Raw genomic sequence first — 17,065 nt, 5'->3', positions numbered from 1 at the left:
TACTGCTGGCAGGCTCAGGACCATATGGGATGCTGGGGACTGAACCCAGGTGGGCCCAATGCAAGGCATACATGCCCTAGGCCACTAATCTGCTGCTCTGGCCCCTGATCTAAGTTTCAATAATTCCATTTGTCTTTGTGTTTATTTCCTTTTTCTTGACATTTTTTTCTTGATGATTCCATTGTCATTTAATTATAACAAGCACTATAAATTACTTTTTGCCTGCTAAAGAGATCGTTAGGGTTTGAATTGACACTCAGGTCAGCACTGAGAGTCAGAGACCACCTCTGATAATGTAAGTGCAAAAGGGAGTTGATTCAGTTAATCAAGGTCCGAGCCACATCTCACGAGGGGACTCTTGGCAAGGACCCCGAGTCAAATCTTCAAGCAGTTTATATAGACTCACAAGCAATAACAGTACAATCATTTCATTGTAGAGATGTCTTAATTGATCACTCGTTTTTCTGGCTCAATTTTGGTTGTCATGGAATACTCTGATTCAAACCCTGGCTGTCAAGGGTTACTACTCTGATTCAAACTTTGGTTAAAGGAGCCTTTTCAGATAGAACATTCCAAGCTCACTCAACCCCCTAGCTCCTTATTCCTGGAGGACACCAACTTTGGTTTTATTTCTGAGTTAACTCTGTCTCAGGAAGATCTGCTTCACTGGGGTAAGTGATTGAACCTAGGGGCCCTTGGCTCTTGCAAGGTAGACTTAGGAATAGCTGGTAAACTGAGAACAATGAAGAAGGGAATGCTACAATGATGGAGAGAATTGGTATTGAAACACTGAATACAAGAAAACAACTGTATTCTAAACACATCTCCAAACTACAGTGTTTAAAGTAATTTTTTATAGAGCACATGCATAAAAAATTCTTAGGATTCTAATGAAAATGATTATTTAAGCTTTGATAACTGTAGAATGAAAGACTCTTCCCCAATGGAAACAGATCTAATTCCTACTTGAGTGGGATTAAAAATTCTTAATTCTTTAATTACAAATAAAGTAGGTTTAATTATTTTGTTTGTTTGTGTTTTGAGCTACTTGGCAATACCCAGGATTTTCTGGCTCTGTTCTCTGAAACTACTCCTGGCAGGTCTGAAGGGGATCGTATCTAGGTCAGCCAGGTACAAAGCAGACACCCTACCTGCTGTTCTTTTTTTTTTTTTTTTGGTTTTTGGGCCACACCAGGCGGTGCTCAGGGGTTACTCCTGGCTGTCTGCTCAGAAATAGCTCCTGGCAGGCACGGGGGACCATATGGGACACCGGGATTCAAACCAACCACCTTTGGTCCTGGATCGGCTGCTTGCAAGGCAAATGCCGCTGTGCTATCTCTCCGGGCCCCTACCTGCTGTTCTATCACTCCACCCTAGGACTAATTCTTCCTTAATAAATAAAGAATAAATAATCGGGCCAGACAAAGCAGAGGTAAGGCCCTTGCTTTGCATGTGGCTAACACAGGTTTAATCAATCTTTGCCATCCTATCTGCTCCCCTGAGCACCAACAGAAGTGAATCCTGAGTGCAGAGCCAGAAAAAACTGCTCACTTAGCTGAGAGTTGTCCACATAAGAAAATAAAAAGTAAACATAAAAACTAACATTAAGTAAGAGGGGATGGAATGATAGTACAGCAGGTAGGGTCTTTGCCTTGCACGTGGTCAATCCAGTCCAACCCACTGGCATCCCATATGGTCCCCCAAGCATTGCCAGGGGTAGTTTCTGAGTGCACAGTTGGAATGACCCCTAAGTATTGTTGGGTATGACCCCAAAATTATTAAAAAAAATAATTATGGGAGCCGGGCAGTGGCGCTGGAGGTAAGGTGCCTGCCTTGCCTGCGCTAGCCTAGGACGGACCGCGGTTCGATCCCCCGGCGTCCCATATGGTCCCCCAAGAAGCCAGGAGCAACTTCTGAGCACATAGCCAGGAGTAACCCCTGAGCGTCACAGGGTGTGGCCCAAAAACCAAAAAAAAAATAATAATAATAATAATAATAATTATGGAGAGATAGCATTGAGGTAAGGTGTTTGCCTTGCATGCAGAAGGTCGGTGATTTGAATCCCAGCATCCCATATGGTCCCCCGAGCCTGCCAGGAGTGATTTCTGAGCGTAGAGCCAGGAGTAACCCCTGAGCACTGCCGGGTATGACCCAAAAACAAAACAAAACAAAAAAACAAAAAAAAGAATAATTATGTACAACTAATTAAATAATTTATTTTATTTTGAGACTACACCCTGTTGAATTCTTGGTTCCAAAAACCAAGTGGAACAAAAGAGAATTGTTTACTTAGAGGCAGATATTACTGAGAAGAGTACAGAATTTTTCCATGGCTAGCAGTTGGCTAAGACCATCCATTTCTCCCTTATGGGCACTGTCAAGTCTGTGAGTGAGCACTGGTGGCATCACAGAACTAAATCTGACGGAATATTACACATGCAAACCAACCTTGATGAGAAGAAGCTGACATCGAAGATAAGTAGCAGAGAAGTCAGCTACGCCTGCCAATTCAGACTGAAGTTCTCCAAGTCGCTGTAGATCTCTGTAGTAAAGAAAACGTCAGGTCAGACACTGGGCAATGAGACAAATAGCAAGGATGGTGTCAAAAGTGCTCATAAAATTTTCCATGACAGCATCTAATACTAGAGAAGTACTAATGAAAACTGTTGTGAGCAATTTAAACAGTGGGGGTTTTTTTTGGTGGGGTGAGAGGGTCACACCCAGCTGATTCAGGTACCATGTGGGGGTTCTGTGGATCAAACTCAGGTCGCCACCTGCTCTAGCCTTGAGAGCAACTTGAATAGGTAAAATTCCTCTGGCAAGTTAAACTATACTGCTATACAGAAGTCACACTATGGACCAATAATCTGATTAGTATAGATTATACTTGATGGTGATTAGGGCTTAATGCTGCCTCACGGATCTCTTTTGGTGGGCTTAGGAACCCACATGGGATCCTGGGGATCAAACCTAGAGAAACCAGATAACTTTTGTTTGTTTTCGTTTTTGCGTCACACCCGGCAGCACTCGGGTTACTCCTGGCTGTCTGCTCAGAAATTGCTCCTGGCAGGCTGGGGGACCATATGGGATGCTGGGATTTGAACCACCATCCTTCTGCATGCAAGACACACACTCTACCTCCATGCTATCTCTCCATTCCCAGAAACAACAGAAACAACAATTAAGCAACTCTGAAATGAAGTGAACATTCCAAACATGCAAATTTCTCTGCAGAAGAAAAGAATGACCGCCAATATTTCCTAAGTAATTTGCTCTGGGCTGATACCTCCGTGGCCTTCTCAGAAAGGGGTATATTTCTCTTTCTGCATGACCTATAGCAACCCAATGCCACCCCTGACACCTCTGACAGCAAGAACCCAATTTTGTGACTAATCTTATCAAACTACTTTGTTCCACGTTTATAAATTCTGAACCACACGAGCCTCCCTATCTCATAGTGTCAGCCCAGTAGTGTTCCAGGAAAACTGATGGGAAAGTTCTATAGTAACCCATATAGTGATCTTACCCAGTAGTAGCACACCAAGGCTCAAATAGTACCAACTTAGCCCAGTACATCCTTAGATGCAATACCTTCAGTAATGCCATGAGTAATTCCAGACTTTAGTAATATCACAGAGAGACCTAACAAGCATTTCAAATTGACCTGTTGATCTTGGACTTGATGATTCTATTTCCCTTTGTGTTGTAACAAAAAAATGTGAAGTAAATTTGTTTTTGCCTGTACGGAGGCAGGTTAGGGTGATGATGGGAAATAAGGGACAATGGTGAAGAGAAGGTCACACTGGGATGGGTGTTGGAACATTTAATGCTTGAATGACTGTATGATGAACAACTTGGTGAATCACTGTTGTAATAAAAATCAGAAAGAAAAGAAAAAGAAAAAGAAAAAAGCTTGGGGCTAGAATAATAGCACAGCAGGCAGGGCATTTGCCTTGGTTGTGGCTAGGTATGGCCCAAAAACCAATCAATCAATCAATTAATCAATCAGTAAAGTTTAAAAAAAAAGACACTGTTAACAGCCAGAGATGGGAACAGACCAATACGCAGGAAAGGGTACAGTTAGGAGCTTTCTCACCGATGTCCCAGCAGATGCCAGGAAAAGTAGACATAGGAGTGGGGAGGTGGCAAACAGCAAAGGACCAGCAAGCAGGACAAGTAGTTGCAGTACCAGCAAAAGAGGCAGACCCCCAAAGCCCCAGCCACCAAGGGATAAAGCCAGGAAGGGTCCTGCATGTATCCCAATCACTAGGACCACATGAGCTTTTCCTCTGGCTTAAACCACTGGAGCTTCATGCATTTTTTACGATCTATCCACCAGTACTCGAGGGAAAAAGAATTAAGCAGCTTCTTTGTAAGCCTTCCAGGTAGTGTGCCAATGGGCAATCTGGTTCTCGAAGACAACCCTCTGTGCCCTCTGGCCCTCTGTGCCAACCACAGAACACAAGAGCGAGACAGACAAGATGACTGAATTATCAGGGACCTCCTGAGATGGAGGTGGGAGATTCCTTCTGTGTAGCACCGAAGATAGGACTGGCCGGCAGGCTCTGTGCCTCACCTGATGGTGAGTTCCAGCAGCTCCTGGGAGCCCTGCGGGTCCAAATGCTGCAGGCTGTACACCCGCGCCAGGCTCTGCTGCAGGAACTGGTGTGAAGGGTCCTCCTGAGGCGCCAGGCTAGGTGAGGTGGTCGACAGTATAGGCTTCCTCCCTGGTAACTAAAAAGACAAGGGGCTGTGACAGTGCCAACAAGGCCAGACCAGAGACTGGTAATGCAAAAAAAATAAGAAAATGGGAAGCAAAGGGAAAGGGGAAAGTAGCAGGAGAGAGAAGAGGGTAAGGAGGGACAGTCTGTAGGAGGAAGAGGAGGAAGAAGGGCGACTATGGACAATGCTGTGGCCACCTGAGATAGTCACAAGCAGCAGGCGGTGGGGAATGGACTGACATTAGCATTTTTGATCGTTAAGTGCAAGCAAGAGCTACCCACAGAAAAGGGACTAACATCAACCTTGTCACTTTTAAAATTGACTTTTAATTGATTGGGTGGGGGCAAACCCACAGCTCTGAGAGGCTACTCCTGGCTCTGCCCTCAAGGAACACTCCTAGCTGAGCTCAGGGGCCCTGTGCAGTGCTGAGGCATGAACCAGAGTAGAGCCAGTCATGTGCAAGGCAAGTACGTTAGTGTGTGTGTTCTTTCCAGCAAGTCACATTGACTTTTAAACCTTATTTGATGCTTCTCTCTATTTTGTTTTGCTTTTTGAGTCATGCCAGGCAGTGCTCAGGTTTCCTCCTAGCTCTGCACTCAGAAATCACTCCTGGTGGGCTCAAAGGACCATATGGGATGCCGGTGATTGAGCCTAGGTCTATATGAATGATAATTATCAGAGAAGTTAGTATAAGATGCTATAAAAATTTATGACAGGGGCCGGAGAGATAGCATGGAGGTAAGGTGTTTGCCTTTCATGCAGGAGGTCATCGGTTCGAATCCCGGCGTCCCATATGGTCCCCCGTGCCTGCCAGGAGCAATTTCTGAGCATGGAGCCAGGAGTAACCCCTGAGCACTGCCGGGTGTGACCCAAAAACCACAAAAAAAAAAAAATTTATGATAATAGGGCCCGGAGAGATAGCACAGCGGCGTTTGCCTTGCAAGCAGCCGACCCAGGACCAAAGGTGGTTGGTTCGAATCCCGGTGTCCCATATGGTCCCCTGTGCCTGCCAGGAGCTATTTCTGAGCAGACAGCCAGGAGTAACCCCTGAGCACCGCCGGGTGTGGTCCAAGAAACAAACAAAAAAAATTTATGATAATAATTTGTTTTTTGTTATTGGGCCACACCAAGTGATGCTCAGGGGTTACTCCTGCCTAAGTGGTCAGAAATCGCCCCTGACTTGGGGGACCATATGGGATGCCAAGGGATCGAACCGCAGTTCGTCCTAGGTTAGCGCATGCAAGGCAAACACCCTACCACCTACGCCACCGCTCTGGCCCTGATAATAATTTTTATTGTTATTGTTTAAAGAAGGTTCAAGGGGCCGGGCGGTGGCGCTAAAGGTAAGGTGCCTGCCTTGCCTGCGCTAGCCTTGGACGGACCGCGGTTCGATCCCCCAGTGTCCCATATGGTCCCCAAGCAAGCCAGGAGCGACTTCTGAGCACATAGCCAGGAGTAACCCCTGAGCGTTACCGGGTGTGGCCCAAAAACCAAAAAAAAAAAAAAAAAAAAAAAAAAAAAGAAGGTTCAAGAAAGGAAAGAGGGAAAAGCAACTAAAAGAAAAATTATTAATATTAATATTTTATTATTAACAATAAACATAACAATAAATCATGACTGATTTTTCAAACATGGAATAGTTCTAGACCAGAGAGGTAAAAAAGAAACATCTGCCTTGCACTGTGACCCCAGTTCAAGTCCTAGCACTTCACTGGAACCCAATTTACTGCCAGGGATCATTCTAGAGCCATGAGTACCTGTGCACAGTGAAATGTGTCCAATGCCCTCACCCCCAATGAAACAAATAGAGCACAGTCTATTCCTGCTCTAAAATACTATCCAGATTCATTTTTGTTTTCTCTGTTTGGAGGTCATAGCTGGCAGAACCTGCATATGGAGTGCCGGGAATAAAACTCAAGGCAGCCATCCCAATTTTTTTTTAAATGTAAAATATACAGAGCAAAAACAAACAAACAAACAAAAAACAATGAAAAGGAGAATAAAAGGGGAATTGGAAAGGTAGTCCAAGGTAGTAGACTTGCCTTGCATGTTACCCTATATGGTCTCAAGCCCCACCAGGAGTGATCCTTGAGCCCAGAGCTAAAAGTACCTGAGCACCAGGGAGGGAGGTAGAGAGGAAGGGAGGGAGGGAGGGAAGGACAGATGGAAAAAAGATCGAGAGAAAGAAAAGAAAGAAGGAAAGAAGGAAGAAAGAAAAAAGGAATAATAGGAAGGATAAAAAGAAAAAGGAAGAAAAACGGAAGGAAGGAAGGAAGGAAGGAAGGAAGGAAGGAAGGAAGGAAGGAAGGAAGGAAGGAAGGAAGGAAGGAAGGAAGGAAGGAAGGAAGGAAGTGAAGGAAGAAAAAAGGAAAGAAGGATTGGGAAGGAAGGAAAAAGAGAAAGGAAGGAAGTGGAGGAAGAAAAAAGGAAGGAAGGGTTGGGAAGGAAGGAAGGAAGGAAGGAGGGAGGTAAAGAAGGAAGAAAGGTTTGGGAAGAAAGGAAGTATTGGGAAGGAAAGAAGGGTTGGGAAGAAAGCAAGGAAGGAAGGAAGGGAGGAAGGAAGGAAGGAAGGAAGGAAGGAAGGAAGGAAGGAAGGAAGGAAGGAAGGAAGGAAGGAAGGAAAGCAGGAAGGAAGGAAGGAAGGCAGGAAGGAAGGAAGAAAGAAAGGAAGGAAGGAGGAAGGCAGGCAGGAAGGAAGAAAGGAAGGAAGGAGGAAGGAAGGCAGGAAGGAAGGAAAGAAGGAAGGAAGGAAGGAAGGAAGGAAGGAAGGAAGGAAGGAAGGAAAGAAGGAAGGAAGGAAGGAAAGAAGGAAGGGAGGAAGGAAGGAAAGAAGGAAGGAAGAAAGGAAGGAAGGAGGAAGGAAGGCAGGAAGGAAGGAAAGAAGGAAGGAAGGAAGGAAGGAAGGAAGGAAGGAAGGAAGGAAGGAAGGAAGGAAGGAAAGAAGGAAGGAAGGAAGGAAAGAAGGAAGGGAGGAAGGAAGGAAGGAAGGAAGGAAGGAAGGAAGGAAGGAAGGAAGGAAGGAAGGAAGGAAGGAAGGAAGGAAGGAAGGAAGGAAGGAAGGAACGGTAGGTGTGGGTGGGTGCGTTTTCAGAGAAGACAGTCCACTTGCAGCTATAATGACCCAAAAGACAAAAATCAAAAGCAAAGACCGTTCTGAACTCACCCGCAAGGCAGGGACGAGGTGGGAGAGGCTGTCTCGGAGGTAGGCATAGTGCCTGAAAGTGTGGTCTGAGAATAGCGCGGCCATGGTGGGGCAGCTCTTGGCAGCATTGAAGATAAGAACCAGAACTGCAATGTCTGGAGGACAAGCAAGTTAAGGACACGTGGAGATATCAAAGGCTGAGCTTGGCCAAAACTTGAGACAAATTCTTGGGACAGCAAGGAAGTCTAGAGAGGTAGTAAATGTTTGGGGACTTCAGAAAATCAAGGGAAGAAATGTGGAAGGTTCACAAGGAGTCATTTTTTTCCCTAAGTTAAATAAGCACTGCTGCAGCCCAGTAGAACGAAGCCCCTTCCAGAGAAGTTCCTGCAGTGACAATGGCCAGAAATGGAATGTCAAAGGAAACTGTCAACTACCCCAGTGCTCCCCAACCCTGGTAATCACTCTAGTAAACCACCCAAGAAATGGCTCTTACTAAGTAGAAAGCCCCACCTGGGACAGGATGAGAGAAACTCTATGAAAACCAACTTAGAGTTGTGCTGCAAGAACACAAGGGCCAGGAGGACTGATCTGTGGTAGGAAGATTGTCACAAATAGTCGGGGGGTGCGGTTAGGGCAAAGAAGGGAGCAACTAAGACAGAGATGCTTGGAAATGATCACTCAAATGCTGAAAGGAAGTCAAGTGATATGCATGATCCCCCTTCAGTAACAACACTGCAAACCACAGTGCCTTAAAATGTGTGTGCGAGAGAGAGAGAGAGAGAGAGAGAGAGAGAGAGAGAGAGAGAGAGAGAGAGAGAGAGAGAGAGAGAGAGAGAGGCTGAGTGAGAGAGAGAAGAGAAATGTAAAAATATATATGGGGGTGAAGGGATAGTACAGCGGTAGAGCATTTGCCTTGCATGCAGCGAACTCAGGATGAATCCACGTTCGATCCCTGTCATCCCAGGTGGTCCCCCAAGCCTGCCAGGAGTGACTTCTGAGCATAGAACCAGGAGTAACCCCTGAGTACTGCTGCCCAGTATGCCCCCCCAAAATGTAAAAATATCTTTCCTAGAGGCAGACAGGGGAGAGGGCAGGGGAGCACGGGACAAAAAATGGAGACCTTGGTGACAGGAATATGTGCCTTGGTGAAGAGTATTATACACCAGATGACAAAATCATGAACAACTTTGTAACTGTGAAAAAAATAACTTTTCTTTTTCTACAGAAAAATAACTGTATTATGAACACCTGTAACTACAGTTTGTCAATAAAGTAATAGAAAGGGGCCATAGCAGAGGCACAAGGGGTAAGGCATCTGCCTTGCCTGCACTAGCCTAGGATGAACTGCAGTTTGATCCCCCGGCATCCCATATGGCCCCACAAGCCAGGAGTGATTTCTGAGCGCAGAGCCAAGAGTAACCCTTGAGTGTCACCCAAAAACCAAAAACTAAAAACAATAAATAAATAAATAAATAAATAAATGAAGTAATAAAAGAATAAAGTTAGCTGGGAACAAAAGAGATGCCAGCTCATGTACATGTTGCCTTTATCTGCCCTCTTGAGATATGGACTTTCATGCTTTAACTCTGGGACAAGAACTGGGGTTCTTTCTCCTTCCCTCTTCCCACTCTATCCCTCCCTTGAACTATACTTATCAAAACCAGTATTATCTTGGGCATTCCTGCGAAATTTATTTTAAAAAAAATAGTGGGTTGGAGCTGGCGCAGTGGCGCTAGAGGTAAGGTGTCTGCCTTGCCAGCACTAGCCTAGGACGGACCTCGGTTCAATCCCCCGGCGTCCCATATGGTCCCCCAAGCCAGGAGCGACTTCTGAGCGCATAGCCAGGAGTAACCCCTGAGCGTCATAGGGTGTGGCCCAAAAAACCAAAAAAATAAAAATAAAAAATAAATAGTGGGTTACCAGCAGCAGTATTTGGGTAACATGTGGCAATAAAGATCAAACCTGGGTCTTCTACAAGAAAAATATGTGAGACATCTTTCTCTCTCTCTCTCTTTTTTTTTTTTCGTTTTTGGGTCACACCCAGCAGCGCTCAGGGGTTCCTCCTGGCTCTACACTCAGAAATCACTCCTAACAGGCTCAGGGGACCATACGGGATGCTGGGATTTGAATCACCATCCTTCTGCATGCAAGGCAAACGTCTTACCTCCATGCTATCTCTCCAGCTCCAAGACATCTCTTTTTTTGGGGAGGGCCTACAGGTGTCTTCTAAGCTGGGAGCCTTTGGGGTCACTCCTGAAATTCTCTTTGTGGTGTCACTATTGCAATGCTCCCCATTCCATAGCAAACCAAGGGTGCTTAGGGTCCTCCAATGTTGTACCCATGAGGCTCCAGTGACCAGGTGGTGCCAAGGATCAAAGTTCGGTAAGCTAAATGCCAGGTATGTGACACCTGTTTCTCTCTCTCTCTCTCTCTCTCTCTCTCTCTCTCTCTCTCTCTCTCTCTCTCTCTCTCTCTCAGCACCTTTTTCAGATGTACTGGGGACATTTGTTTGAGAGAGTCCTAGATCACTGGTCACAACACCACTTTCACCAAAGCCCCTGCTATTCTCCAATGCCATATTCCAACTGAGAGAATGAATAACACCGTCGAGCAAAACTAGGGCAGGAAGAGGCCCAAAGGGGCAGCGTGCAGGTCTAGCATGCAGGAGGTCCATACTGTATCCAGCACCACAGGATATGCTGGCCTGCTGTCCAGTGGGATAAGACCTGCTGGGAGTGAACCCTGGTCCCCAGGCACTGGAGGGACCTCCTCATGCAACCAAATAAATAGACAGAAAGAAATCATTGTAGAAAGGTGTGTGACTTGGCTGATCTTTAAGGTTCAATAAATACCTTTAAACCTCTCTAAAAACCTTCCATGATGAGACACAGGGTAAACAGCTCAGAGGGCTGAATATGCACCTTGCTGCATTCCTGGCACTTGAAAACTGCCTAGTGGAATGGGGTGCTGCTGCCCTTGACTTCCCAGACCCACATCACCTGCGTCAGAGCTAGGCCGATTGCCCAATATCGTGGGGCCTTGCCATCTTTCAGGCTTTATTGCTAACTGACCAGGAGCAAGACAGAGCAAGACCTATCTGAGAAACTGGAGATGTCTCACTCTGACTTTCAAATTCGCTCTTTGGAGCTCGCTTTGGCAGGCTCAGCCTGGGTTTTCTCACCTGCAGGTTTGGGAGAATTCCTCTCTCCAGGTTGTTCGCAAGATTTGTGTTGAAATGGATTGGGAACAACGGTAGGTGCTCAATAGTTTAGAATGTGCTACTAATGGTCCCGGTGAGTCCCTATGAAAATAAGAATGAGTGTGTTTGGAGCAGCACACATACTAAGAATTGAAATACTGCAAGAGATGGGTATGGTCCTGGGAAGGGTAATGAAGGCATCCAAAATACAAACAATTTTAGCGAGAGCTGATAGTCTGAGGAAAGGGTCAGGAGAAGATCTGATGGGCTCTCAATTTAAATTACTAGAAAGCAGGAGCTGCAGGTGCCTGGCAGGCAGAATTCCTATGTTCAGCCTTTTATCTGTTCTACCTTAGCTTCCTCTTTCCTCACTTTTCCCTTTTTGAGAAGTAAAGACCCACTGAAGCTTGGTTAACATTAGACAGGGACTTGCCTGTCGGTGACTGCCCTTTCTCCCATGCTGATTGTCCCTGGACCATAAATGCCATAAGTGAAGGACAATCAGCTTACCCCCGCACCCCATGCTTTTCTCTACTATGTCTGTCTTGTTTACTTTATTCCCTTTCTGTTGTTATTTTTGGGCCACACCCGGTGAGGCTCAGGGGTTGTTACTCCTGGCTCTGTGCTCAAAAATTGCTCCTGGCTCAGGGGACCATATGGAATTCCCAGGAATCCGAACCCAGGTCAGTCCTGGGTCAGCTGCATGCAAGGCAAATGCCCTTCTGCTGTGCTGTTGCTCTGGCTCCTCTTGTTTTCTTTTTCTTTCTTTTTTTATTTTTTTGTTTTTGGATCACTGGGGTTACTCCTGGCTCTATGCTCAGAAATCAATCCTGGCAGGTTCCGGGGACCATAGGGGATGCTGGGATTTGAACCACGGACCTTCTGCATGCGAGGCAAACACCTTACCTCCATGCTATCTCTCCAGTCCCCCACCCTCTTGTTTTCTTTTCTTTCTTTTTTTTTCGGGCCACACCCTTTTGATGCTCAGGGGTTACTCCTGACTAAGCGCTCAGAAATTGCCCCTGGCTTGGGGGGGACCATATGGGACACTGGGGGATTGAACCGTGGTCCTTCCTTGGCTAGCACTGGCAAGGCAAACACCTTACCTCTAGCGCCACCTCACCAGCCCCACCCTCTTGTTTTCTTAATCCTCATGACACCCCTGCTTTTAGGCCCATTCACCAGGGCTGGACTTCAGCAAGATAACATGCAAATGTGTAAATGTGTTCCATGTTAAAAAATGTCTTCAATAACAGAAGAAATGATTCTGAGGGGCCGGGTAGGTGGCGCTGGAGGTAAGGTGTCTGCCTTGCAAGCGCTAGCCAAGGAAAGACCGCGGTTCGATCCCCCGGCGTCCCATATGGTCCCCCCAAGCCAGGGGCGATTTCTGAGCACATAGCCAGGAGTAACCCCTGAGCGTCAAACGGGTGTGGCCCAAAAACCAAAAAAAAAAAAAAAAAAGAAATGATTCTGAGAACAATAATAGCAGTTCCGGGCCCGGAGAGATAGCACAGCAGTGTTTGCCTTGCAAGCAGCCGATCCAGGACCAAAGGTGGTTGGTTCGAATCCCGGTGTCCCACATGGTCCCCCTGCCAGGAGCTATTTCTGAGCAGACAGCCAGGAGTAAACCCTGAGCACCGCTGGGTGTGGCCCAAAAACCAAAAAAAAAAAAAAAAAAAAAATAACAGCAGTTCCTCTCAGAATATCCCCTCCTCACCTAACAGAAAAGAAAAGGGAAACAGCAAAGAGATGGGGAAAACTGAACAAAGCAAGCTGCAGAGAACATCAGCCCTTCCCAGTGGTCCTACAGCACTAGCAAGTCAGAGGATACAGGCCGGGTCGTCCATGTCCGGCTCGGCAGTATCGAAGAAGGGGTGAGTGCTCAGGAGCTCAGGCACCAGGGGAAGCACCAGAGTTGGGTGTCGACTGCCCAGAAACTTCAAGCACCTGGAACAGAACCAGAAAGTCAAGTCAGCAACAAGTTAAGGGATCGACCTTCCAAGTATGGAGACTGGACATGGAAAACCAGATTGAAAATGGGAGATTTTGTTTTACTTTCATGGCAGATGCATGTGGGATGTAAATGGGTGAGGATAAGAGAGAGAAAAGAGTGTGTAAAAGGGAGCACATGTGTGTCCGCATGAGTGTGCTTGTGAGAAAGCATGAGGGTGTGATGTTTCTGTGTGACTATCCATGTGGGTATATGTGAGTGTATGTGTGTATATGAATGTGGATGAGCTGTGCACAAGCATATTCCAGGAACTGGACCCAAGGGCCTCGTGTATGCGAAGCAGGTGACCTATCACTGAGTTATATACTAAGCCCAGAGACAGAAACTCTTCACTTTTTCTAATTCTGTACCTTCAGGGAGATCAGCACATTATGCTAGTACTCAGTTATTGAGGTAAAAATGTGTGCATTATGAAGAGATCTGCAAGGAAGAAATTGTTATTCAACCAACAGCCATCTCCCTCCCCCCTTTTTCAAAAAAAAAGAAAAGAAAAGAAAAACAAGGGGTAAGACAGAGAGTCCAGCAGGTAGGGCTTATACACAGCTGATCCAGTTTCTGTCCCTGGCATCCAATATGGCTCTCCATACACTGCTAGGACTGAATTCCTGAATGCAGAGCCAGGAGTAACTAACCCCTGAGCACAAGGTTAGTCTCAAAATAAAAAAAGTAAGGATTATTTTTTTTTTCACCCAGGACAGTAAGAATTAAATAGAGATGATGAAAAAAAAACTATTTAGGGAGCTATCTACCACAGTGAAAACTCACTCAATGAATGTTAGCTAGCTACTCTTAACTGCCGATCATCAGTAATTATATCCATATGGAGACCCAGTGTTGGCTTTCTTCAGGTAGGGCCAAGTCAAATGTGACACACCTCAATAGTCATCTTTTTCAGATCTAATATTCAAGGTATGCATTAATGTATCCTTAGTCCAGAATGAGAGAAGTGAATAAGTACTTGCCTTGCAGCCACTGACCCAGGTTGAATTCCTCGCATATCTAGTCCCGTAAGCCCGCCAAGAGAAATCCTTGAGTGCAGAGCCAAGAATTACCCTCTAAGAATTGCTGGTGTGGCTCCTAAACCAAGACCTATCTCTTTTAGTTTTTGTTTATGTGTTTGGGCCACACCTGGAGGTGCTCAGGGGTTACTTCTGGCCGCTGTGCTCAGAAATCACTCTTGGCATGCTCAGGTGACCATATGGGATGCTGAGGATAGAACCCGGGCCATCTATATGCAAGGCAAATGCCTTACCTGCTGTGCTCTCGCTCCAGGCCCCCAAACCCATCTTTGGGAATTGTGGTGATGGCAAAGCACAGGAACACATGCTCTGCATGCAGGAGGCCCCAATTTGATCCCAGTACCATTGGGAGTGATTTCTCCCCAACAAACATTCTGGTAGGAACAACTTCTGCATGACGCTGGGAAGAGGGTGTGGCCGGATTAAACAGAAAAGAAGCAGACTTTGCCTGCCTGCTTGTTGAGTCAGATTTCTAAAATAAGGGGTATGTCTACTGCCCGTGGTGAACCACTACTGAACCATGTCAATGTTGGAGATTTTTTTTTTTTGGGCCACACCCAGCGGTGCTCAGGGGTTACTCCTGGCTGCTCAGAAATAGCTCCTGGCAGGCACGGGGAACCATATGGGACACCGGGATTCAAACCAACCACCTTAGGTCCTGGATGGGCTGCTTGCAAGGCAAACACCGCTGTGCTATCTATCCAGGCCCCAATGTTGTAGATTTAAGGCACTACTGAATTTAACAAGCGAATGAGCAGAGTCCTTACTTCCATATGGAATCCCTGTCGGTAGGATACTTGGTCAGGTTTTTTAGCAGCTCCACCAGCGCCAGATGGATTCCTTCTTTGGTTGAAACATTAGTGCAGCATAAAAGTTCATGAAGGGCTTCTCGGATGTCTCTGGAAGAGTCCTTAAAAAGGAAACAGGTGATCATCACCAGCACGATAATGATGGCTCTGGTCACAACTAAGTCCTAAGAGGGATGCAAAGTCAAGTCTCATGACAGGAGGGCAGTCAATCAATTGGCCGCAGAAAGGCCCAGTGCAGAGGCTGAATTGAGTGTTGGCAAGAAGTGAGTTGGATTTCCCAGCATAGACCCACACACCAAGAACAACACAGGCACAGCTACATGCGTGGTCCTGGCACAACCAAGATTGAGGTCTCCAGGCCTTGCATCCTGGTGAGTGAAAACACTGCGACTTTAAGAGTGGCCCTTCGTGAGAGCCAGGCTGGAGGTGCTGTGGTATGTATGTCTGACCCCCAACCATCACAATAGCAAAGAGAAAGGGAAAAGTTATTTTGATTTAAAAACAAAAGCAAAAAAAACCTCACGGAGCTTTTTTCTTTTGTCACTGGATGACCTTGTTCACCAGGCTCTGGCTCCTATAAGCACAGTTCGTCCTCCTTGAATGGAGAGAGCCAGAACGAGAAGCCAGTTTGTTTCTGGTAACATGAGCTGAGCTTTATCATGCCCATGTGTATACATCTGGTGTGCCAAGAAGTAGGAAGTGAGCGTATCCTGCAGGGAGGGCAACTCTGCTGTGAGCTTTGATTCGAGGGTCATTAGAGAACCAGGAATCAGAATGCGTCGACAATTATAATCCTTCCAGTGGACCCTGCTTTTGACAGCTGACAGGTTTTCAGTTTCTCTCCTGCCTCTTTGTCCAGGTCTTTAACAGCAAAATATGTTTTCTGCGTGGCAAGGCACGACAGGGTCATGTGGTTTCATTTCTAGCACCAGCCAGTACCTGTGAGAACTGGGTTTTTTTTTTTTTGGTTTTTTTTTTTTTTTTTTTTTGGTTTTTGGGCCACACCCGGCGGTGCTCAGGGGTTACTCCTGGCTGTCTGCTCAGAAATAGCTCCTGGCAGGCAAGGGGGACCATATGGGACACCGGGATTCGAACCAACCACCTTTGGCCCGGGATCGGCTGCTTGCAAGGCAAACACCGCTGTGCTATCTCTCCGGGCCCGGGTTTTTTTTTTTTTAATGCCAAATGGGATCAACCAAAGCATCTTTTCAAGCCACACTCTGAGCTTTCCAAAGTCCTAGAAGTAGATATAACCACCAGATAATCACAAAATGAAACACTTCTGTGGAAAGGTGGAACAGAGGTACCTTGCTTGCTATTCACATGTAGCCAAGCTGGGACTGATCCCTAGCATCTCATATGGTCCCCAAGCACTATCAGGAATGATTACTGAGTAACCTCTGACGACTGCCGAAAATACAATATAAAATGCACATAAATTATGTAAATAACAGAAAATATAAAAACAATATGTTTAAATATAAAATAGTAATTTAAGGTTTTAAAAACAAACAAAAACACACAAGACAGATAGATGCAGTTGGTAGGAGCTTGAAGTAGGCACAATACCTGCCCTGCTTATTTTTATTTCCCTACTTGCTTTGGTTTTGGGCCACATCAGCAGTGCTCAGAGCCTACATACAGCTAGTTATGAACACAGAGAGGCTGATACTAGTAGAGTCTGATACTATTAGTGCTCAGGGGACCATGATGCACTGGTAACTGAACCTGGGCCTCCCCTTATGAATCCTAAGCTCAGCCCTTAGATCCACCTTCTCAGGTACTGCCCACTGGTTTTGGGCTTTGTTTTGGAGCTGCCTCCAGAGATGCTCAGGGTTTTCTATGGGCTCTGTGCTCAGGAATCACTCCTGGAGGTGCTTGAGACACCGCAATAAAGACCTCCCCTCTGCTCTATTGCTTCAGTCCCCCCTCCCTACTCTGCCATCACCTTCATCGACTTTCTCCCTACCCTCCTGCTGTGTGAACTGACCACATGTGCTCTGTCTCGGAACAAGTAGTTGGTTACATTTCCCTACAGGCTGTGACCAGCTTTACCTAACTGGCTTCTTTCTGTCATTCAAGACAATGCAAACACTTCACCACACAGGTTCCTCCTTACACCTGACCTGTGTAAAAATTCCCCCTTCTCTGATCACTGTATGT

At 46.1% G+C, this 17,065-nt stretch overlaps 1 protein-coding gene across 1 annotated transcript in view; it reads right to left on the bottom strand.

Moving 5' to 3' along the window:
* INTS4 (integrator complex subunit 4) overlaps nucleotides 1-17,065 on the bottom strand; it is a 72,254-nt gene that overhangs the window by 18,747 nt on the left and 36,442 nt on the right. The window contains exons 12-16 of the mRNA XM_049776231.1: nucleotides 14,861-15,003; nucleotides 12,895-13,010; nucleotides 7,886-8,019; nucleotides 4,577-4,734; nucleotides 2,449-2,542 (exon numbers count right to left, since the gene is read on the bottom strand). Of these exons, the coding sequence (XP_049632188.1) occupies nucleotides 2,449-2,542; nucleotides 4,577-4,734; nucleotides 7,886-8,019; nucleotides 12,895-13,010; nucleotides 14,861-15,003 (645 nt within the window). The remainder of the gene's footprint in view (nucleotides 1-2,448; nucleotides 2,543-4,576; nucleotides 4,735-7,885; nucleotides 8,020-12,894; nucleotides 13,011-14,860; nucleotides 15,004-17,065) is intronic.

Source organism: Suncus etruscus, chromosome 7 (assembly GCF_024139225.1).
Source record: "Suncus etruscus isolate mSunEtr1 chromosome 7, mSunEtr1.pri.cur, whole genome shotgun sequence".
In the NCBI taxonomy this organism is placed as follows: domain Eukaryota; kingdom Metazoa; phylum Chordata; class Mammalia; order Eulipotyphla; family Soricidae; genus Suncus; species Suncus etruscus.
The sequence above is the reverse complement of the archived record's forward strand: the minus strand, read 5'-3'. Positions and strand labels throughout refer to the sequence as shown.